At 38.6% G+C, this 24,749-nt stretch overlaps 1 protein-coding gene across 1 annotated transcript in view; it reads right to left on the reverse strand.

The window, feature by feature from the left end:
* The window catches only part of LOC134572656 (ectonucleoside triphosphate diphosphohydrolase 8-like), a 57,221-nt gene that overhangs the window by 1,332 nt on the left and 31,140 nt on the right, over positions 1 to 24,749 (reverse strand). The window contains exons 4-9 of the mRNA XM_063431751.1: positions 9,480 to 9,630; positions 5,011 to 5,170; positions 4,699 to 4,926; positions 4,072 to 4,326; positions 2,463 to 2,573; positions 780 to 917 (exon numbers count right to left, since the gene is read on the reverse strand). Coding sequence (XP_063287821.1) covers positions 780 to 917; positions 2,463 to 2,573; positions 4,072 to 4,326; positions 4,699 to 4,926; positions 5,011 to 5,170; positions 9,480 to 9,630 — 1,043 coding nt within the window. The remainder of the gene's footprint in view (positions 1 to 779; positions 918 to 2,462; positions 2,574 to 4,071; positions 4,327 to 4,698; positions 4,927 to 5,010; positions 5,171 to 9,479; positions 9,631 to 24,749) is intronic.

Consider the following 24,749-nt stretch of genomic DNA (forward strand, 5'->3'; position numbering starts at 1 on the left):
GAGTGTATAACAGAGCTCCACAGTAATAATACTCCCAGTAATGTGTCTGAGTGTATCACAGAGCCCCACAGTAATAATACTCCCAGTAATGTGTCTGAGTGTATAACAGAGCTCCACAGCAATAATACTCCCAGTAATGTGTCTGAGTGTATAACAGAGCCCCACAGTAATAATACTCCCAGTAATGTCTTTAAACTACAATAAACGTGTTTAGAAATCAGTCTGTGTAAATAAGATACATTGTTCTCATTCTAAATTACATTTTATTTCTATAAATAGTAATTAGGTCCCTTTAAATGTCTTTGATTAGCCCTGCCCCTGGCCAAATGATAGTAACAAACTTTAAAATGAAAGTGTCCCAGAAATCCACACATTTTGCGACGTCGGATATAATTACTGCAATATAAATTAAGATTTATATTGTTCAATATACGCAATAAAATCTCACTGGACTCGCTGTAAGACTCTGTAGATAGATAGAATTATGGAAACATTGAGTGTGGTGTCCCTTTAAACTGGAAGTCGAAAAACCAACCAATAGATCAGCTGCTTATCATTCTAGAGTATACTGTAACCGGAGCCCTGTCCTGGGAGATAGAAGGATTATAAATACACTAAATATAGAACCAGTTTATAGATAGGATTATGAATACATAAGGAAACAGTGTCACTTATTGTAAATACACATTAACGGAATCTACAGGTGAAATTCCTGTAAAGGCTGATAATCTAATGTCAGCGAATAGATTAATTCCACCTAAAACTGATGTGGAACTCACCTGTTGAGTAAAATGGATGTTGCCCCAGGTTTGTTCGCTAAAATTGTATCCATCGAGCAGCAAGGTGAGGATGTAGATGGCGGAGGTGCAATAATGTAACAGACGATCCTTCTTTTCTAGAGGGAAGTCTTGTTCCAGCTGTGGAAACGAGTTTAATTAGAGACTGAGATGGAAAGACAGGCCGCTTGGTACGGTGAATTGGGCCTTAGTGGTTTCTCTCTACAAAGATATCCTGTCTGTCTGTTTGTTTAGCAGTAATACCAGCTGCCAAATATTTGTTTAGAGAGGGAGCGATTGCGATTCTCCTCCTTAAATTAATGGCTGTATAATTTAATGAGAACTTTTTCCAGGATCCTAGCGCTAGGTATTCGTAGATTAAACATGCTTTGTGTAGCTACTTCCTCTATCTGGTGCGTTGGGGATCTTGCTGGAAGTCTTGCCGTTTCTGCTGTAGATGCAGGTTTTTTTTGTTTTTTTTTACCAAAGTGAGAGTTGTCCAGAACTTAAAGGGATTTTCAAATATAAAGAAAAATTTAGACAGAGTGGAAAATTCTCCACGTCCGCTATGGCTTTAGCTTGGTCACCTGGGCCTTTGAAATTCACTTTAGTAAATAATTCTTAATGGTTTGGTCAGGGGCCTCATGTAAGATCTCCAGCTCCCTATCGGTCAGGGGCCTCATGTAAGATCTCCAGCTCCCTATCGGTCAGGGGTCTCATGTAAGATCTCCAGCTCCCTATCAGTCAGGGGCCTCATGTAAGATCTCCAGCTCCCTATCAGTCAGGGGCCTCATGTAAGATCTCCAGCTCCCTATCAGTCAGGGGCCTCATGTAAGATCTCCAGCTCCCTATCGGTCAGGGGTCTCATGTAAGATCTCCAGCTTCCTATCGGTCAGGGATCTCATGTAAGATCTCCAGCTCCCTATCGGTCAGGGGCCTCATGTAAGATCTCCAGCTCCCTATCGGTCAGGGGTCTCATGTAAGATCTCCAGCTCCCTATCAGTCAGGGGCCTCATGTAAGATCTCCAGCTCCCTATCGGTCAGGGGTCTCATGTAAGATCTCCAGCTCCCTATCAGTCAGGGGCCTCATGTAAGATCTCCAGCTTCCTATCGTTCAGGGGCCTCATGTAAGATCTCCAGCTCCTTATAACACTTAAAGTACATTTTTTCCCTAGAAAGTTACTGCAAAATGGTCAGAAAACATTTTTTAAAAAGAGGAAAAAAAATACATTAAATACGAGCTGGAGTTCCGGAATCATAAAATGCGTTTACATCAATATGCAAGCTGCGAAGGAGTGGGTTCTGATTTGCCCCTTTGCCCAATAATAGGATATAATCTCTGAACTTGACTTTCTAAATCAAATCAAGCCTTCTTATAAGTTAATATAATTATATAGAAAAAAGTTTTAGCATTTTTATGTAAAAAAAATCTACTGGTAACGTTATATGTTACAAAATGAATATTATTTATGGTTTTGTTTTTTGATTAGCCATGTTCTCATTCCTGATGTAATATTTTGATGGTTTTTATCTGGTTTAGCGAGTTTATATTATATTTTTGAAGCCTAAATTGTAGCCCAGTTGTCCATTGCATTGTGTTGCACCTTTAACACTTTCTCAGACATCTAGAGCCGTTCTTTATCCTGATTACCACATTTACTGGGACTGAAACAGACCATTTGTTACCTTTTTCCATTCAAGCGTGCAGAATTCCTGGACAGTCTGATTGGTGACACTCAGGGACTGTCCGTCGGTGAGATTTAGGAAGTTTAACGTATAATAAAACGCAGAAAATGCCTGGAGATAAACAATAAAAAAAAAAAAGTTTGGGGTTAAATCTGGGAACAAGGGATGCACGAGCCTTACTAAATAAGGATCATCACAAGAGATATTATTATTATTATTATTTATATAGCGCCGTCAGATTCTGTAACGCTGTAGAATGGGATATGTACTAAACAGAATCAGCAAGATTTCGCTGCAGTGGAACAAAGTTCCAGAAAACATAAGAACGTACAGATTTATCTTCGCCAGATAATGCTGAGCTTTAGAGGTCAAGTTTCTCCAGTAGAATTTTTCCATTGGAGAAAACATTTATTAACACAGTGGGGACAGCCCTGGTTTTTCGTTGTTCCACTCACTCCCCCTCCATGTGGATAATGATGAAATTACCAATAACGGGACAGATTTGAATTATCCCCTTATTTTTCACATGACCGGAGCTTGCTTGAACTCTGTTGGACTGCTCATCACAGCATTATCTAAATAGGGTAAATGTATACATTTCATTTACGCTGTAAATATATTTAGATACAGTGAATTTTGTTTTAGCACTAATGTCCACCAATAATATTCACTAATGAACGCTCACTCCAGAATATAAACCTCAGAATAATTCACAAAAAGGTTACATTACTGACCACGAACGATCGTTCATTCACTGAACAAGTAATTGTGCAGCATTGACAAGAGAACTGCAAATTATGGGTTAAAACAGACAAAATCAGTAAAGAAATAAATTCAGCATGGCATTTTGAATTTTTTTTAGTTCATTACTTTTTAGCCTTTAAGCCCATATTTGCAGTCCCCTTGTCAGCTCTCTCCTATTCCCAGATTATTCACACTCTCAGTCACTGAATGAAGGACAACCGACTGGTTCGTATCTCGCCCTTCTTCGATTTCTCTGCCAATAGCAGGAGTTATAGGATGGATTACTCAAGGCAGGATTAGGTATCAATATCAGCTACTCGAATATTTACTAGTTTCATAGGTAATAATGCATTAAAATGTATTTTTCCAAGTATAGGTTTCAAATCTAAACATAAAATGTTTAAAAGACCGTTAAAGCAAGACGCTAGATACCGTAAACACTTTATCTCATTGAAGTGGTTACAGTGTTTGGTGCGATCCCACTGTTCTCTACTTGACTCCGAATAAGAGTGTTAAGCTCAAGAACAATGAGATTATCCAATCCATAACAACTTTGATATAAGTGGCTATGGTACCTAGACTGTCCCTTTAACCCCTTAAGGACCAAACTTCTGAAATAAAAGGGAATCATGACATGTCACACATGTCATGTGTCCTTAAGGGGTTAAACATTAATTGTAACAGCAGCTCCTGTTTAATAAGAGACAATGATTCAGTGATAAAATATACAAACAACATCATCCTGTAGGTCAGCAATCTTCGCAACCTTGTCTTTTGGCCCTGGACGTTTAAAAGTACTGGCTAATATTGGGAGCTTTGTTTGAATTCTTTTTAATATAGACCCTGAAATTTAGGCGAAACGTACGTAGAACAGTCCGTGCACAGGTGGCTGATAGACCCCAGCGAAGGAGCAAGGCTCTATACGACAATTGGTGAAGTTCATTACTTCCATGACGGTTTGGCGACACTGATCAGGGTTCCCTGCGCCAGTCACCGTGAAGTTCTGCTCCGGAATAACGGCTTGTGGTACACACGGACTGTTGTACAGAGAGGCAGGTGATACAGTAGCAGTGTAACCCTTGGGATAGCAAGGATGTGCAACAGCCAGTGTGTGGGAATCCTAAACAGAAAAATACACACAGATAAAAATACTTTAGTTATGAATATTTCTTGGTAGCGGGCATATAAAGGCCTAGGATGTCTAGTCTTGAGCGTCACTCATCTTAATTCAAACCAAATCATAGATGGAAAACTAATCGTTACAAATGAAAAAAAAAATGATTTTACAATTCGTGAAGTTACTCTCTGTAAATTCGTGAAGTTCTTGTTTTGCATGTAGTGATGTGTAAAGTAGTAACTGTGTTATATAATTGTGCTGATCAAAGTATTCACACATTTTCTAAAGTATTATATTTGCATTATGTCCAATAATCCTCATTAACGTTCTTTATTTCCTGCGTCCTTTGAAGACATCACAGCCGGTAAGTCTTACCTTTACGAGCGCTGCAAGTACTCTCTTAAAGAACTGGTCTTGGCCGTAACAAAGGTAACTATGGGTGTAGATCGTATAGTTATAGCCATACAGTCGGAAATGCATCTCTGCGTCTTTGTCTTCAATAGCTACAGAGGGAACAAAGGTCATCTGCGTAGAGGCCCCACCGAGATCCATGGCTCCTATTGTCTGGCCATCGGGATGAATCCAGGTTGACGTAAAGGAATACTTCACATAAAATAAAGTCAACATGGTTATTAAAATGTGTGAGCATTCATCTGGTTACCAACACGGACAGACTTTGCAACTAACCCGTAAGATTGTGCCCACAATATAGTTGACTGTGATCCATCCCAGTGAGCCCTCCTCGCTGCCCGTCAGGATCCGAGCGCTCTGAAAGTCCACGGGGTACGCTCGAAGGGTTTTCGAAATTTCTCGAAAGAGTTCCTGTGTTTGGTTTGGATTCGTCACACTGTAGGCAACAGGACCGTTGAAAATAATAATTATAAGAATTCAAAATGAACACTGAAAAACAATACCTCGAGGAGAGTAGCACAGTTACGAACCCTGTTATGGGACTTTCTCAGGCGTGTGTCTACAGGTAGTGTGTATTTAAAGTGCCGCCGTTTCCAATATGAAGAACATTGATGAGTGGTTCTGAAATGGTTAACCAGAGACCAGAATCACTGCATAATGTTGCCTTTATAAATGACGCCGCTAGGATTCACAAAGGAGGTTGAGGACACTTGTTTCATGAAGCTGTGGACTGTAACTCATCACACCCACACAACTCCCAAAGTCAATATTCACATCTAACCCCTTTACTTAGGGCTGTAATAATAACTGCCATTGTATAACAACGTAAAAGTTATAATGGCGCTGTGGTCTTTGGATTGACCGCATATCATGACGGACGGGTTTTGAAAATCTTCGTTTTACGTTTGCCATTATTCAAGTATTTGCATGTCCCAGCAGCAGACATTTCATGTGAGAATCTTTGAATCATTAATACGCATTGTACAGCACTACGGGATGTTTGGATATTTGTTAATAAAATGGCACCAAGCACCAAAACTATTTCAGCATAATGAAGCAGTTTTGGTGTATAGATCATGCCCCTGAAGACTCGCTGCTCAGTTCTCTGCCATTTAGGAGTTAAAGGAACACTATAGTCACCTAAATTACTTTAGCTAAATAAAGCAGTTTTAGTGTATAGATCATTCCCCTGCAATTTCACTGCTCAATTCACTGTCATTTAGGAGTTAAATCACTTTGTTTCTGTTTATGCAGCCCTAGCCACACCTCCCCTGGCTATGATTGACAGAGCCTGCATGGAAAAAAAAACTGGTTTCCCTTTCAAACAGATGTAATTTACCTTAAATAATTGTATCTCAATCTCTAAATTGAACTTTAATCACATACAGGAGGCTCTTGCAGGGTCTAGCAAGCTATTAACATAGTAGGGGATAAGAAAATCTTAATTAAACAGAACTTGCAATAAAGAAAGCCTAAATAGGGCTCTCTTTACAGGAAGTGTTTATGGAAGGCTGTGCAAGTCACATGCAGGGAGGTGTGACTAGGGTTCATAAACAAAGGGATTTAACTCCGAAATGGCAGAGGATTGAGCAGTGAGGCTGCAGGGGCATGTTCAATACACCAAAACTGCTTCATTAAGCTAAAGTTGTTCAGGTGACTATAGTGTCCCTTTAAATCACTTTTGTTTCGGTTTCTGCAGCCCTAGCCATGCCTCCCCTGGCTGCCACTCACACAGCCCCCATTTTATTTTCAATCAGATCTTACAGCACATTGTATTTAGACCTTCTTATCTCCTCGTCTGTTAATTGAACTTAGAATCACACACAGGAGGCTGCTGCAGGCGTTAGCTGGCAATTAACAGAGCAGCAGATAAGAAATTCTAAATTAAACACACGGTGCAATAAGGAAAGCTAAAACAATGTAGACGCTTTCAGGAAATGTTTAGGAAGGCTGTGGGAGTCTCAGCCTGTGGAGGTGTGGCTAGGGCTGTATAAACAAAGTGATTTAACTCCTAAATGGCAGAGGATTGAGCAGTGAGACTGCAGGGGCATTATATACATCAAAACTGCTTCAGGAAGCTAAAGTGGTTTTGGTGCTTAGGGAATCCCTTTAATATAAAGTTAAAGTAATACTTTCTGTATTGGTATCAGTGACCAATAAGTACACTGCTTCCATACTGTGGTAATACAATAAAATATAAAAATCAGAGCTAGCTGGTAGAGTAAGGGTTAAGAACGGGCTCATCCACGTGTTTACAAACTTTTTCATTATTGATTTTCTCTTATTTTTCCAAGTGCCAGATGACCTGTGAACTCACAGCTTTCTTTAATAAGTTGAAGTGCAATCTGTGGTCAAACGTGATTGCTGTTGACGTATAAACTTAATCTGGCTCCCAACAAACCCAAGATCATTGCTGACACGGCAGGAGCGCACCTCTCACACGGCGTACAAAGGGGACAATGTGGGTGATGTAATGGAACATACTTTGTTACTGTGTTTTACAGAATGCCAACTTTTTATTTGTTTAAGATTTATCTTATTCAAGTGAATCGGGGAGTGGATGTTTATTACTCTGAAGGTTTTGTTCCCACGAAATAAAAGGTTGTTTTTTCGTGTGTAGAAAAGTAATTTTACCGGGAAAAAAAAAGAAAAGAATAAATAAAAATGTGTTATGGTTCACGAATGTGCAGTGGGGTTTTCAAGTCCGCCTGGGGTAAGGAAGGACAAAATGATTTCAGGTTAAAAGGCACCAGAACAATGTCAGCTTAATGAATAGTGTCAGCTCATTGTATTTGTTCTGGTGAGTATAGTCAGGCCCTGATGGCGGTTTTATGTAAATACTGCCTTTTCAGAGAAACGGCTGTGCTTACAGTGCTTCCTAGGGACACCTCCAAAGCAGCTCCACGGGACCATCAGGGGTAAAACCAGCTCTGCACAAGCTACACACACTCAGCCAACATCACAACCAGCCCCTCGCATACATATCACACTTAACCAGCCACCACACTCACACTCAGCCACCGCAAACATCCTTTGGTGTATTCCTTTGAGGGAGCATGGAGGGGGGCCTTTTTTCATTCTTCCAGCGGGGCCCAGTGGATCCTATTTACATGCCTGTTATGTACAATTTAAAGTTAAATTACTTTAAGCAGAATAACTTAAGGTATCCATCTGGCTAGCACGACGTATGGGGAAACACGTTATGGGACAATGCTGGTTTTACTCTATTGAAATCCTAGTTCTACTGGCTTTTCTGGTCCAACTATTGAAATCCAAGTGTCAATTGATGTGGATGTAACCAAAAACAAACACGGGCGGGTTCACTGCAAACAGGGCAGTGATGGAGTTTAATTCCAGAATTAACTAAAATAAAACCTCAAGTCTGACACTGCTCCCTCTCAGGTCCATCTCATTCCATGTGGGACCAGTGACTTGTGCAGTCCACAATTAAGGCAGACCTCGGTTTGAGACCTCGTTATAGGTTAAAGTGGTCACTCATGACACTCAGCCAACAGTAGGGCTGCCTGAGTTCTGGGAATTTTAGTTCACACTCATCTGGTGTCAAGGTTAGCCTTCACTGGATCACATGCAGTGCATCCCCCTTTAACTGCCAGTGTGGCGGGGCGGTGAGGGGCGAGTGGAAGAGCAGAGGGAACGATAGTGTTAGGAATACAACTTTATATTTCTTACACTATAGAATAACTTTAACCGTTAAATGATGGATTGGAAGGAAACGCGGTTTAACGTGGAAAATTAAATAGAATGCGGCGTGCGCAGGCGCTTGTACCTCAGAGGGAGTGATGTTTTATATTCGTTAATCCTGGAAGGAAACCCTCCCGTGTTTATGTTTTTCGTTCAGACATATGTCTTGTAACCGCAGACACACCTCTACAATTAGGATGTCACAGGGAGACATTGTCCTCCAGCGTGGATACAGAGAATATAGATTTAACCCTTTATCACAATTAATCCGATATTAAGATCAGTTTACAGTCCGTGTCATCTCTCCATTCCAGAGCTTTTCGGCACATTCTTCTAACATATTATTTGACATTTTTAGGATTTATTTTTATTTTTATTTAACCGTATTGCAGCAGTCTTGTTATTACTTATTAACTTTCCTGAACTTGGCGAGCTTTGCCTTTTTGTCTCTTGATAGATTGTGTTACCCATAATAGATTTTATATATTGAGATTTAAAGTTTAATCTTTATTGGAAACACTTCGTGCCATACTCTACGTAGTACTAGTGCCAAGTAGTTTTCATCTAAAATACCCTTAAAAGGTATTACATTTTTTTTTTTTTTACTCAATTTGAAACCTCAAAATTTTCATTTATGTACATCCACCAGTTTATTTAAGAAATGTAGGATTTAGATTGTGAGCTCCTTTGGTAGTGCCCTCTTCACCTTCTGTTCCTGCACGTCTAACGTGTTTTATTAGCGGTTTGTTTAGTTTCACTATTGCACAGCGCCGTAGAATAGGTTGGAGCTATAGAAAGAATTGTAGAGTTCAAATTGTACTGGCTTAATCCGAGCCAAAATATCAAAGTGGGAATTCATTTACCAAATCAATATTCACAGTCCTGGTATTTTGTCCTCTGTTGTAAAATGTAATTTTCTTCATTTTCCTGAAACTCGTTAATTTACTGGAGTCTTGATCTGGTTTTACATAATTCGATAGTGTGCAGAGCCCCGCTGACCACTAAACAGCTGAAATCCTGATCAGTCTCGAACCAGGACTTACCTGAGAAGCCGCATGCCGGCCGTAGCACCCAATAAAGTGGTTGTTTCCTTCTGTTGCGATGCCGGGATGACTCTCAAAGCTTCCTCCATGCACGGCTTTAAACTTTCCCCGGCCTGGGCAGGATTACCAGCATAGGATGAAATCCCTGGGCCTGAAAATAGGAGGTCAAAAGCAGAGTGTTATAGAATATATACCTCCCAAGTGTCCATGTTTAAGAAGGACAGTCCCTATTTTGGACCCAAATCCCTCTGTCCCTCTATTCCATCCTAATATCACTCTTTTCTAGGAGCTTCATAGTGTTGGTGTGTCTGAGTGTATAACAGAGCTCCACAGCAATAATACTCCAAGTAATGTGTCTGAGTGTATAACAGAGCTCCACAGCAATAATACTCCCAGTAATGTGTCTGAGTGTATAACAGAGCTCCACAGCAATAATACTCCCAGTAATGTGTCTGAGTGTATAACAGAGCCCCACAGCAATAATACTCCCAGTAATGTGTCTGAGTGTATAACAGAGCTCCACAGCAATAATACTCCCAGTAATGTGTCTGAGTGTATAACAGAGCCCCACAGCAATAATACTCCCAGTAATGTGTCTGAGTGTATAACAGAGCTCCACAGCAATAATACTCCCAGTAATGTGTCTGAGTGTATAACAGAGCTCCACAGCAATAATACTCCCAGTAATGTGTCTGAGTGTATAACAGAGCTCCACTGCAATAATACTCCCAGTAATGTGTCTGAGTGTATAACAGAGCTCCACAGCAATAATACTCCCAGTAATGTGTCTGAGTGTATAACAGAGCTCCACAGCAATAATACTCCCAGTAATGTGTCTGAGTGTATAACAGAGCTCCACAGAAAAAATACTCCCAGTAATGTGTCTGAGTGTATAACAGAGCTCCACAGAAATAATACTCCCAGTAATGTGTCTGAAAGTATAACAGAGCTCCACAGCAATAATACTCCCAGTAATGTGTCTGAGTGTATAACAGAGCTCCACAGCAATAATACTCCCAGTAATGTGTCTGAGTGTATAACAGAGCTCCACAGCAATAATACTCCCAGTAATGTGTCTGAAAGTATAACAGAGCTCCACAGCAATAATACTCCCAGTAATGTGTCTGAGTGTATAACAGAGCTCCACAGCAATAATACTCCCAGTAATGTGTCTGAGTGTATAACAGAGCTCCACAGCAATAATACTCCCAGTAATGTGTCTGAGTGTATCACAGAGCTCCACAGCAATAATACTCCCAGTAATGTGTCTGAGTGTATAACAGAGCTCCATAGCAATAATACTCCCAGTAATGTGTCTGAGTGTATCACAGAGCTCAGCAGTAATAATACTCCCAGTAATGTGTCTGAGTGTATAACAGAGCTCCACAGTAATAATACTCCCAATAATGTGTGAGTGTATCACAGAGCTCAGCAGTAATAATACTCCCAGTAATGTGTCTGAGTGTATAACAGAGCTCCACAGTAATAATACTCCCAGTAATGGGTCTTTAAGCTACAATAACTGTGTTTAGAAATCAGTCTGTGTAAATAAGATACATTGTTCTTGTTTTAAGTTACATTTTAGTTGTATAGATGTATTCTGTCTCTCTTCGTCCATTTGTAGTATTGGGAGGTCTGGGATGAGCACAACCTTTATAAATTATTGTCGCCTCTATGGCTTTATCAGACTGATCTAAATTTCATCCACGAGAGGAGAACCAATAGAAACGTTGGGAGGGTTCCTCCCAGAGTTACAAACTATCATTTATATAGCAAAACGCCGCACATATAGATGTCAGGCACCATCACCACTTCAAATTGTTGAAGTGATCACGGTTCTTGGAATAACCCTTTATACTAACCCCATCAAATAGAGCTACCAGCTGTTAATCCCTCCCCACTCCCAAATAATACAGGACATAATGTTTAATATGTGTTATTGGCATGTGACGTGTGATTGCTAATCAATGCGATCCCGGGCAGAGCTGACACAGGGAAACTGCCAGAAGAATTCCCGGCACCAAATCACTGGAAATTAAAGAATCTATTCAAAGCAGGAGACGTCCTGCACGGGAGCTCCCAAACATTCAGTGACAATGGAATAAAACCAGCTGGCAGGAGCCCAAACTCATCTAAACGTTGATCTTTCCAAGACCTTTAACCCGTATTGATTAATCCTTGGAAATCAACAGATCCCACGGAGAGGGCTCCCAGGCCAGGGAGGGGGGGGGGGGGGGGGGGGGATATTAGACTAAATATAGCAGGTTACATTACAGTAAAGTGTGTATATATTTTATTTATTTAGCTCTAACGGGTGTAACCAATAAAGTGCTGAGTACACCTGTTAGCGCTATATAAATAAAATATACATACACTGTATACCTACTGCACTTACTGTACCTCCCTCTACTGTAATGTAACCTGTAACGTGCTGAGTACACCTGTGAGCACTATATAAATATAATATACATACACTGTATACCTACTGCACCCACTGTACCTCCCTCTACTGTAATGTAACCTGTAAAGTGCTGAGTACACCTGTTAGCGCTATATAAATATAATATACATACACTGTATACCTACTGCACTTACTGTACCTCCCTCTACTGTAATGTAACCTGTAAAGTGCTGAGTACACCTGTTAGCGCTATATAAATATAATATACATACACTGTATACCTACTGCACTTACTGTACCTCCCTCTACTGTAATGTAACCTATAACGTGCTGAGTACACCTGTTAGCGCTATATAAATATAATATACATACACTGTATACCTACTGCACTTACTGTACCTCCCTCTACTGTAACGTAACCTGTAAAGTGCTGAGTACACCTGTTAACGCTATATAAATAAAATATACATACACTGTATACCTACTGCACTTACTGTACCTCCCTCTACTGTAATGTAACCTGTAAAGTGCTGAGTACACCTGTTAGCGCTATATAAATATAATATACATACACTGTATACCTACTGCACTTACTGTACCTCCCTCTACTGTAATGTAACCTGTAAAGCGCTGAGTACACCTGTTAGTGCTATATAAATATAATATACATACACTGTATACCTACTGCACTTACTGTACCTCCCTCTACTGTAATGTAACCTGTAAAGTGCTGAGTACACCTGTTAGCGCTATATAAATATAATATACATACACTGTATACCTACTGCACTTACTGTACCTCCCTCTACTGTAATGTAACCTGTAACGTGCTGAGTACACCTGTTAGCGCTATATAAATATAATATACATACACTGTATACCTACTGCACTTACTGTACCTCCCTCTACTGTAACATAACCTGTAAAGTGCTGAGTACACCTGTTAACGCTATATAAATAAAATATACATACACTGTATACCTACTGCACTTACTGTACCTCCCTCTACTGTAATGTAACCTGTAAAGTACTGAGTACACCTGTTAGCGCTATATAAATAAAATATACATACACTGTATACCTACTGCACTTACTGTACCTCCCCCTACTGTAATGTAACCTGTAAAGTGCTGAGTACACCTGTTAGCGCTATATAAATATAATATACATACACTGTATACCTACTGCACTTACTGTACCTCCCTCTACTGTAATGTAACCTGTAAAGTGCTGAGTACACCTGTTAGCGCTAAATAAATATAATATACATACACTGTATACCTACTGCACTTACTGTACCTCCCTCTACTGTAACGTAACCTGTAAAGTGCTCAGTACACCTGTTAGCGCTATATAAATATAATATACATACACTGTATACCTACTGCACTTACTGTACATCCCTCTACTGTAATGAAACCTGTAAAGTGATGAGTACACCTGTTAGCACTATATAAATAAAATATACATACACTGTATACCTACTGTACCTCCCTCTACTGTAATGTAACCTGTAAAGTGCTGAGTACACCTGTTAGCGCTATATAAATATAATATACATACACTGTATACCTACTGCACTTACTGTACATCCCTCTACTGTAATGTAACCTGTAAAGTGCTGAGTACACCTGTTAGCGCTATATAAATATAATATACATACACTGTATACCTACTGCACTCACTGTACCTCCCTCTACTGTAATGTAACCTGTAAAGTGCTCAGTACACCTGTTAGCGCTATATAAATATAATATACATACACTGTATACCTACTGCACTCACTGTACCTCCCTCTACTGTAATGTAACCTGTAAAGTGCTGAGTACACCTGTTAGCGCTAAATAAATATAATATACATACACCGTATACCTACTGCACTTACTGTACCTCCCTCTACTGTAATATAACCTATAAAGTGCTGAGTACACCTGTTAGCGCTATATAAATATAATATACATACACTGTATACCTACTGCACTTACTGTACCTCCCTCTACTGTAATGTAACCTGTAACGTGCTGAGTACACCTGTTAGCGCTATATAAATATAATATACATACACTGTATACCTACTGCACTTACTGTACCTCCCTCTACTGTAACGTAACCTGTAAAGTGCTGAGTACACCTGTTAACGCTATATAAATAAAATATACATACACTGTATACCTACTGCACTTACTGTACCTCCCTCTACTGTAATGTAACCTGTAAAGTACTGAGTACACCTGTTAGCGCTATATAAATAAAATATACATACACTGTATACCTACTGCACTTACTGTACCTCCCCCTACTGTAATGTAACCTGTAAAGTGCTGAGTACACCTGTTAGCGCTATATAAATATAATATACATACACTGTATACCTACTGCACTTACTGTACCTCCCTCTACTGTAATGTAACCTGTAAAGTGCTGAGTACACCTGTTAGCGCTAAATAAATATAATATACATACACTGTATACCTACTGCACTTACTGTACCTCCCTCTACTGTAACGTAACCTGTAAAGTGCTCAGTACACCTGTTAGCGCTATATAAATATAATATACATACACTGTATACCTACTGCACTTACTGTACATCCCTCTACTGTAATGTAACCTGTAAAGTGCTGAGTACACCTGTTAGCACTATATAAATAAAATATACATACACTGTATACCTACTGTACTTACTGTACCTCCCTCTACTGTAATGTAACCTGTAAAGTGCTGAGTACACCTGTTAGCGCTATATAAATATAATATACATACACTGTATAACTACTGCACTTACTGTACATCCCTCTACTGTAATGTAACCTGTAAAGTGCTGAGTACACCTGTTAGCGCTATATAAATATAATATACATACACTGTATACCTACTGCACTAACTGTACCTCCCTCTACTGTAATGTAACCTGTAAAGTGCTCAGTACACCTGTTAGCGCTATATAAATATAATATACATACACTGTATACCTACTGCACTCACTGTACCTCCCTCTACTGTAATGTAACCTGTAAAGTGCTGAGTACACCTGTTAGCGCTAAATAAATATAATATACATACACCGTATACCTACTGCACTTACTGTACCTCCCTCTACTGTAATGTAACCTGTAAAGTGCTGAGTACACCTGTTAGCGCTATATAAATACAATATACATACACTGTATACCTACTGCACTTACTGTATCTCCCTCTACTGTAATGTAACCTGTAAAGTGCTGAGTACACCTGTTAGCGCTATATAAATAAAATATACATACACTGTATACCTACTGCACTTACTGTACCTCCCTCTACTGTAATGTAGCCTGTAAAGTGCTGAGTACACCTGTTAGCGCTATATAAATATAATATACATACACTGTATACCTACTGCACTTACTGTACCTCCCTCTACTGTAATGTAACCTGTAAAGTGCTGAGTACACCTGTTAGCGCTAAATAAATATAATATACATACACTGTATACCTACTGCACTCACTGTACCTCCCTCTACTGTAATGTAACCTGTAAAGTGCTGAGTACACCTGTTAGTGCTATATAAATAAAATATACATACACTGTATACCTACTGCACTTACTGTACCTCCCTTTACTGTAATGTAACCTGTAAAGTGCTGAGTACACCTGTTAGCGCTATATAAATAAAATATACATACACTGTATACCTACTGCACTTACTGTACCTCCCTCTACTGTAATGTAACCTGCTGAGTACACCTGTTAGCGCTATATAAATATAATGTACATACACTGTAAACCTACTGCACTTACTGTACCTCCCTCTACTGTAATGTAACCTGTAAAGTGCTGAGTACACCTGTTAGCGCTATATAAATATAATATACATACACTGTATACCTACTGCACCCACTGTACCTCCCTCTACTGTAATGTAACCTGTAAAGTGCTGAGTACACCTGTTAGTGCTATATAAATAAAATATACATACACTGTATACCTACTGCACTTACTGTACCTCCCTCTACTGTAATGTAACCTGTAAAGTGCTGAGTACACCTGTTAGCGCTATATAAATATAATATACATACACTGTATACCTACTGCACCCACTGTACCTCCCTCTACTGTAATGTAACCTGTAAAGTGCTGAGTACACCTGTTAGCGCTATATAAATAAAATATACATACACTGTATACCTACTGCACTTACTGTACCTCCCTCTACTGTAATGTAACCTGTAAAGTGCTGAGTACACCTGTTAGCGCTATATAAATACAATATACATACACTGTATACCTACTGCACTTACTGTACCTCCCTCTACTGTAATGTAACCTGTAAAGTGCTGAGTACACCTGTTAGCACTATATAAATAAAATATACATACACTGTATACCTACTGCACTTACTGTACCTCCCTCTACTGTAATGTAACATGTAAAGTGCTGAGTACACCTGTTAGTGCTATATAAATATAATATACATACACTGTATACCTACTGCACTTACTGTACCTCCCTCTACTGTAATGTAACCTGTAAAGTGCTGAGTACACCTGTGAGCACTGTATAAATAAATATACATACACTGTATACCTACTGCACTTACTGTACCTCCCTCTACTGTAATGTAACCTGTAAAGTGCTGAGTACACCTGTTAGCGCTATATAAATATAATATACATACACTGTATACCTACTGCACTTACTGTACCTCCCTCTACTGTAATGTAACCTGTAAAGTACTGAGTACACCTGTTAGCGCTATATAAATATAATATACATACACTGTATACCTACTGCACTTACAGTACCTCCCTCTACTGTAATGTAACCTGCAAAGTGCTGAGTACACCTGTTAGCGCTATATAAATATAATATACATACACTGTATACCTACTGCACTTACTGTATCTCCCTCTACTGTAATGTAACCTGTAAAGTGCTGAGTACACCTGTTAGCGCTATATAAATAAAATATACATACACTGTATACCTACTGCACTTACTGTACCTCCCTCTACTGTAATGTAACCTGTAAAGTACTGAGTACACCTGTTAGCGCTATATCAATATAATATACACACACTGTATACCTACTGCACGTACTGTACCTCCCTCTACTGTAATGTAACCTGTAAAGTGCTGAGTACACCTGTTAGCGCTATATAAATAAAATATACATACACTGTATACCTACTGCACTTACTGTACCTCCCTCTACTGTAATGTAACCTGTAAAGTGCTGAGTACACCTGTTAGCGCTATATAAATAAAATATACATACACTGTATACCTACTGCACTTACTGTACCTCTCTCTACTGTAATGTAACCTGTAAAGCGCTGAGTACACCTGTTAGCGCTATATAAATACAATATACATACACTGTATACCTACTGCACTTACTGTACCTCCCTCTACTGTAATGTAACCTGTAAAGTGCTGAGTACACCTGTTAGCGCTATATAAATAAAATATACATACACTGTATACCTACTGCACTTACTGTACCTCCCTCTACTGTAATGTAACCTGTAAAGCGCTGAGTACACCTGTTAGCGCTATATAAATATAATATACATACACTGTATACCTACTGCACTTACTGTACCTCCCTCTACTGTAATGTAACTTGTAAAGTGCTGAGTGCACCTGTTAGCACTATATAAATAAAATATACATACACTGTATACCTACTGCACTTACTGTACCTCCCTCTACTGTAATGTAACCTGTAAAGTGCTGAGTACACCTGTTAGCGCTATATAAATATAATATACATACACTGTATACCTACTGCACTCACTGTACCTCCCTCTACTGTAATGTAACCTGTAAAGTGCTCAGTACACCTGTTAGCGCTATATAAATATAATATACACACACTGTATACCTACTGCACTTACTGTACCTCACTCTACTGTAATGTAACCTGTAAAGTGCTGAGTACACCTGTGAGCACTATATAAATATAATATACATACACTGTATACTTACTGCACTTACTGTACCTCCCTCTACTGTAATGTAACCTGTAAAGTGCTGAGTACACCTGTTAGCGCTATATAAATAAAATATACATACACTGTATACCTACTGCACTTACTGTACCTTCCTCTACTGTAATGTAACCTGTAAAGTGCTGAGTACACCTGTTAGCGCTATATAAATAAAATATACATACACTGTATACCTACTGCACTTACTGTACCTCCCTTACTGTAATGTAACCTGTAAAGTGCTGAGTACACTTGTTAGCGCTATATAAATATAATATACATACACTGTATACCTACTGCACTTACTGTACCTCCCTCTACTGTAATGTAACCTGTAAAGTGCTGAGTACACCTGTTAGTGCTATATAAATATAATATACATACACTGTATACCTACTGCACTTACTGTACCTCCCTCTACTGTAATGTAACCTGTAAAGTGCTGAGTACACCTGTGAGCACTGTATAAATAAATATACATACACTGTATACCTACTGCACTTACTGTACCTCCCTCTACTGTAATGTAACCTGTAAAGTACTGAGTACACCTGTTAGCGCTATATAAATATAATATACATACACTGTATACCTACTGCACTTACAGTACCTCCCTCTACTGTAATGTAACCTGCAAAGTGCTGAGTACACCTGTTAGCGCTATATAAATATAATATACATACACTGTATACCTACTGCACTTACTGTATCTCCCTCTACTGTAATGTAACCTGTAAAGTGCTGAGTACACCTGTTAGCGCTATATAAATAAAATAAACATACACTGTATACCTACTGCACTTACTGTACCTCCCTCTACTGTAATGTAACCTGTAAAGTACTGAGTACACCTGTTAGCGCTATATAAATATAATATACACACACTGTATACCTACTGCACGTACTGTACCTCCCACTACTGTAATGTAACCTGTAAAGTGCTGAGTACACCTGTTAGCGCTATATAAATAAAATATACATACACTGTATACCTACTGCACTTACTGTACCTCCCTCTACTGTAATGTAACCTGTAAAGTGCTGAGTACACCTGTTAGCACTATATAAATACAATATACATACACTGTATACCTACTGCACTTACTGTACCTCCCTCTACTGTAATGTAACCTGTAAAGTGCTGAGTACACCTGTTAGCGCTATATAAATACAATATACATACACTGTATACCTACTGCACTTACTGTACCTCCCTCTACTGTAATGTAACCTGTAAAGTGCTGAGTACACCTGTTAGCGCTATATAAATAAAATATACATACACTGTATACCTACTGCACTTACTGTACCTCCCTCTACTGTAATGTAACCTGTAAAGCGCTGAGTACACATGTTAGCGCTATATAAATATAATATACATACACTGTATACCTACTGCACTTACTGTACCTCCCTCTACTGTAATGTAACCTGTAAAGTGCTGAGTGCACCTGTTAGCACTATATAAATAAAATATACATACACTGTATACCTACTGCACTTACTGTACCTCCCTCTACTGTAATGTAACCTGTAAAGTGCTGAGTACACCTGTTAGCGCTATATAAATATAATATACACACACTGTATACCTACTGCACTTACTGTACCTCCCTCTACTGTAATGTAACCTGTAAAGTGCTGAGTACACCTGTGAGCACTATATAAATATAATATACATACACTGTATACCTACTGCACTTACTGTACCTCCCTCTACTGTAATGTAACCTGTAAAGTGCTGAGTACACCTGTTAGCGCTATATAAATAAAATATACATACACTGTATACCTACTGCACTTACTGTACCTCCCTCTACTGTAATGTAACCTGTAAAGTGCTGAGTACACCTGTTAGCGCTATATAAATAAAATATACATACACTGTATACCTACTGCACTTACTGTACCTCCCTCTACTGTAATGTAACCTGTAAAGTGCTGAGTACACCTGTTAGCGCTATATAAATAATATATACATACACTGTATACCTACTGCACCTACTGTACCTCCCTCTACTGTAATGAAACCTGTAAAGTGCTGAGTACACCTGTTAGCGCTATATAAATAAAATATACATACACTGTATACCTACTGCACTTACTGTACCTTCCTCTACTGTAATGTAACCTGTAAAGTGCTGAGTACACCTGTTAGCGCTATATAAATAAAATATACATACACTGTATACCTACTGCACTTACTGTACCTCCCTCTACTGTAATGTAACCTGTAAAGTGCTGAGTACACTTGTTAGCGCTATATAAATATAATATACATACACTGTATGCCTACTGCACTTACTGTACCTCCCTCTACTGTAATGTAACCTGTAAAGTGCTGAGTACACCTGTTAGTGCTATATAAATATAATATACATACACTGTATACCTACTGCACTTACTGTACCTCCCTCTACTGTAATGTAACCTGTAAAGTGCTGAGTACACCTGTGAGCACTGTATAAATAAATATACATACACTGTATACCTACTGCACTTACTGTACCTCCCTCTACTGTAATGTAACCTGTAAAGTGCTGAGTACACCTGTTAGCGCTATATAAATATAATATACATACACTGTATACCTACTGCACTTAATGTACCTCCCTCTACTGTAATGTAACCTGTAAAGTACTGAGTACACCTGTTAGCGCTATATAAATATAATATACATACACTGTATACCTACTGCACTTACAGTACCTCCCTCTACTGTAATGTAACCTGCAAAGTGCTGAGTACACCTGTTAGCGCTATATAAATATAATATACATACACTGTATACCTACTGCACTTACTGTATCTCCCTCTACTGTAATGTAACCTGTAAAGTGCTGAGTACACCTGTTAGCGCTATATAAATAAAATATACATACACTGTATACCTACTGCACTTACTGTACCTCCCTCTACTGTAATGTAACCTGTAAAGTACTGAGTACACCTGTTAGCGCTATATAAATATAATATACACACACTGTATACCTACTGCACGTACTGTACCTCCCTCTACTGTAATGTAACCTGTAAAGTGCTGAGTACACCTGTTAGTGCTATATAAATAAAATATACATACACTGTATACCTACTGCACTTACTGTACCTCCCTCTACTGTAATGTAACCTGTAAAGTGCTGAGTACACCTGTTAGCGCTATATAAATAAAATATACATACACTGTATACCTACTGCACTTACTGTACCTCCCTCTACTGTAATGTAACCTGTAAAGCGCTGAGTACACCTGTTAGCGCTATATAAATACAATATACATACACTGTATACCTACTGCAGTTACTGTACCTCCCTCTACTGTAATGTAACCTGTAAAGTGCTGAGTACACCTGTTAGCGCTATATAAATAAAATATACATACACTGTACACCTACTGCACTTACTGTACCTCCCTCTACTGTAATGTAACCTGTAAAGCGCTGAGTACACCTGTTAGCGCTATATAAATATAATATACATACACTGTATACCTACTGCACTTACTGTACCTCCCTCTACTGTAATGTAACTTGTAAAGTGCTGAGTGCACCTGTTAGCACTATATAAATAAAATATACATACACTGTATACCTACTGCACTTACTGTACCTCCCTCTACTGTAATGTAACCTGTAAAGTGCTGAGTACACCTGTTAGCGCTATATAAATATAATATACATACACTGTATACCTACTGCACTCACTGTACCTCCCTCTACTGTAATGTAACCTGTAAAGTGCTCAGTACACCTGTTAGCGCTATATAAATATAATATACACACACTGTATACCTACTGCACTTACTGTACCTCACTCTACTGTAATGTAACCTGTAAAGTGCTGAGTACACCTGTGAGCACTATATAAATATAATATACATACACTGTATACTTACTGCACTTACTGTACCTCCCTCTACTGTAATGTAACCTGTAAAGTGCTGAGTACACCTGTTAGCGCTATATAAATAAAATATACATACACTGTATACCTACTGCACTTACTGTACCTTCCTCTACTGTAATGTAACCTGTAAAGTGCTGAGTACACCTGTTAGCGCTATATAAATAAAATATACATACACTGTATACCTACTGCACTTACTGTACCTCCCTTACTGTAATGTAACCTGTAAAGTGCTGAGTACACTTGTTAGCGCTATATAAATATAATATACATACACTGTATACCTACTGCACTTACTGTACCTCCCTCTACTGTAATGTAACCTGTAAAGTGCTGAGTACACCTGTTAGTGCTATATAAATATAATATACATACACTGTATACCTACTGCACTTACTGTACCTCCCTCTACTGTAATGTAACCTGTAAAGTGCTGAGTACACCTGTGAGCACTGTATAAATAAATATACATACACTGTATACCTACTGCACTTACTGTACCTCCCTCTACTGTAATGTAACCTGTAAAGTACTGAGTACACCTGTTAGCGCTATATAAATATAATATACATACACTGTATACCTACTGCACTTACAGTACCTCCCTCTACTGTAATGTAACCTGCAAAGTGCTGAGTACACCTGTTAGCGCTATATAAATATAATATACATACACTGTATACCTACTGCACTTACTGTATCTCCCTCTACTGTAATGTAACCTGTAAAGTGCTGAGTACACCTGTTAGCGCTATATAAATAAAATATACATACACTGTATACCTACTGCACTTACTGTACCTCCCTCTACTGTAATGTAACCTGTAAAGTACTGAGTACACCTGTTAGCGCTATATAAATATAATATACACACACTGTATACCTACTGCACGTACTGTACCTCCCACTACTGTAATGTAACCTGTAAAGTGCTGAGTACACCTGTTAGCGCTATATAAATAAAATATACATACACTGTATACCTACTGCACTTACTGTACCTCCCTCTACTGTAATGTAACCTGTAAAGTGCTGAGTACACCTGTTAGCACTATATAAATACAATATACATACACTGTATACCTACTGCACTTACTGTACCTCCCTCTACTGTAATGTAACCTGTAAAGTGCTGAGTACACCTGTTAGCGCTATATAAATACAATATACATACACTGTATACCTACTGCACTTACTGTACCTCCCTCTACTGTAATGTAACCTGTAAAGTGCTGAGTACACCTGTTAGCGCTATATAAATAAAATATACATACACTGTATACCTACTGCACTTACTGTACCTCCCTCTACTGTAATGTAACCTGTAAAGCGCTGAGTACACATGTTAGCGCTATATAAATATAATATACATACACTGTATACCTACTGCACTTACTGTACCTCCCTCTACTGTAATGTAACCTGTAAAGTGCTGAGTGCACCTGTTAGCACTATATAAATAAAATATACATACACTGTATACCTACTGCACTTACTGTACCTCCCTCTACTGTAATGTAACCTGTAAAGTGCTGAGTACACCTGTTAGCGCTATATAAATATAATATACACACACTGTATACCTACTGCACTTACTGTACCTCCCTCTACTGTAATGTAACCTGTAAAGTGCTGAGTACACCTGTGAGCACTATATAAATATAATATACATACACTGTATACCTACTGCACTTACTGTACCTCCCTCTACTGTAATGTAACCTGTAAAGTGCTGAGTACACCTGTTAGCGCTATATAAATAAAATATACATACACTGTATACCTACTGCACTTACTGTACCTCCCTCTACTGTAATGTAACCTGTAAAGTGCTGAGTACACCTGTTAGCGCTATATAAATAAAATATACATACACTGTATACCTACTGCACTTACTGTACCTCCCTCTACTGTAATGTAACCTGTAAAGTGCTGAGTACACCTGTTAGCGCTATATAAATAATATATACATACACTGTATACCTACTGCACCTACTGTACCTCCCTCTACTGTAATGAAACCTGTAAAGTGCTGAGTACACCTGTTAGCGCTATATAAATAAAATATACATACACTGTATACCTACTGCACTTACTGTACCTTCCTCTACTGTAATGTAACCTGTAAAGTGCTGAGTACACCTGTTAGCGCTATATAAATAAAATATACATACACTGTATACCTACTGCACTTACTGTACCTCCCTCTACTGTAATGTAACCTGTAAAGTGCTGAGTACACTTGTTAGCGCTATATAAATATAATATACATACACTGTATGCCTACTGCACTTACTGTACCTCCCTCTACTGTAATGTAACCTGTAAAGTGCTGAGTACACCTGTTAGTGCTATATAAATATAATATACATACACTGTATACCTACTGCACTTACTGTACCTCCCTCTACTGTAATGTAACCTGTAAAGTGCTGAGTACACCTGTGAGCACTGTATAAATAAATATACATACACTGTATACCTACTGCACTTACTGTACCTCCCTCTACTGTAATGTAACCTGTAAAGTGCTGAGTACACCTGTTAGCGCTATATAAATATAATATACATACACTGTATACCTACTGCACTTAATGTACCTCCCTCTACTGTAATGTAACCTGTAAAGTACTGAGTACACCTGTTAGCGCTATATAAATATAATATACATACACTGTATACCTACTGCACTTACAGTACCTCGCTCTACTGTAATGTAACCTGCAAAGTGCTGAGTACACCTGTTAGCGCTATATAAATATAATATACATACACTGTATACCTACTGCACTTACTGTATCTCCCTCTACTGTAATGTAACCTGTAAAGTGCTGAGTACACCTGTTAGCGCTATATAAATAAAATATACATACACTGTATACCTACTGCACTTACTGTACCTCCCTCTACTGTAATGTAACCTGTAAAGTACTGAGTACACCTGTTAGCGCTATATAAATATAATATACACACACTGTATACCTACTGCACGT

This window comes from Pelobates fuscus, chromosome 9, assembly GCF_036172605.1.
Source record: "Pelobates fuscus isolate aPelFus1 chromosome 9, aPelFus1.pri, whole genome shotgun sequence".
In the NCBI taxonomy this organism is placed as follows: domain Eukaryota; kingdom Metazoa; phylum Chordata; class Amphibia; order Anura; family Pelobatidae; genus Pelobates; species Pelobates fuscus.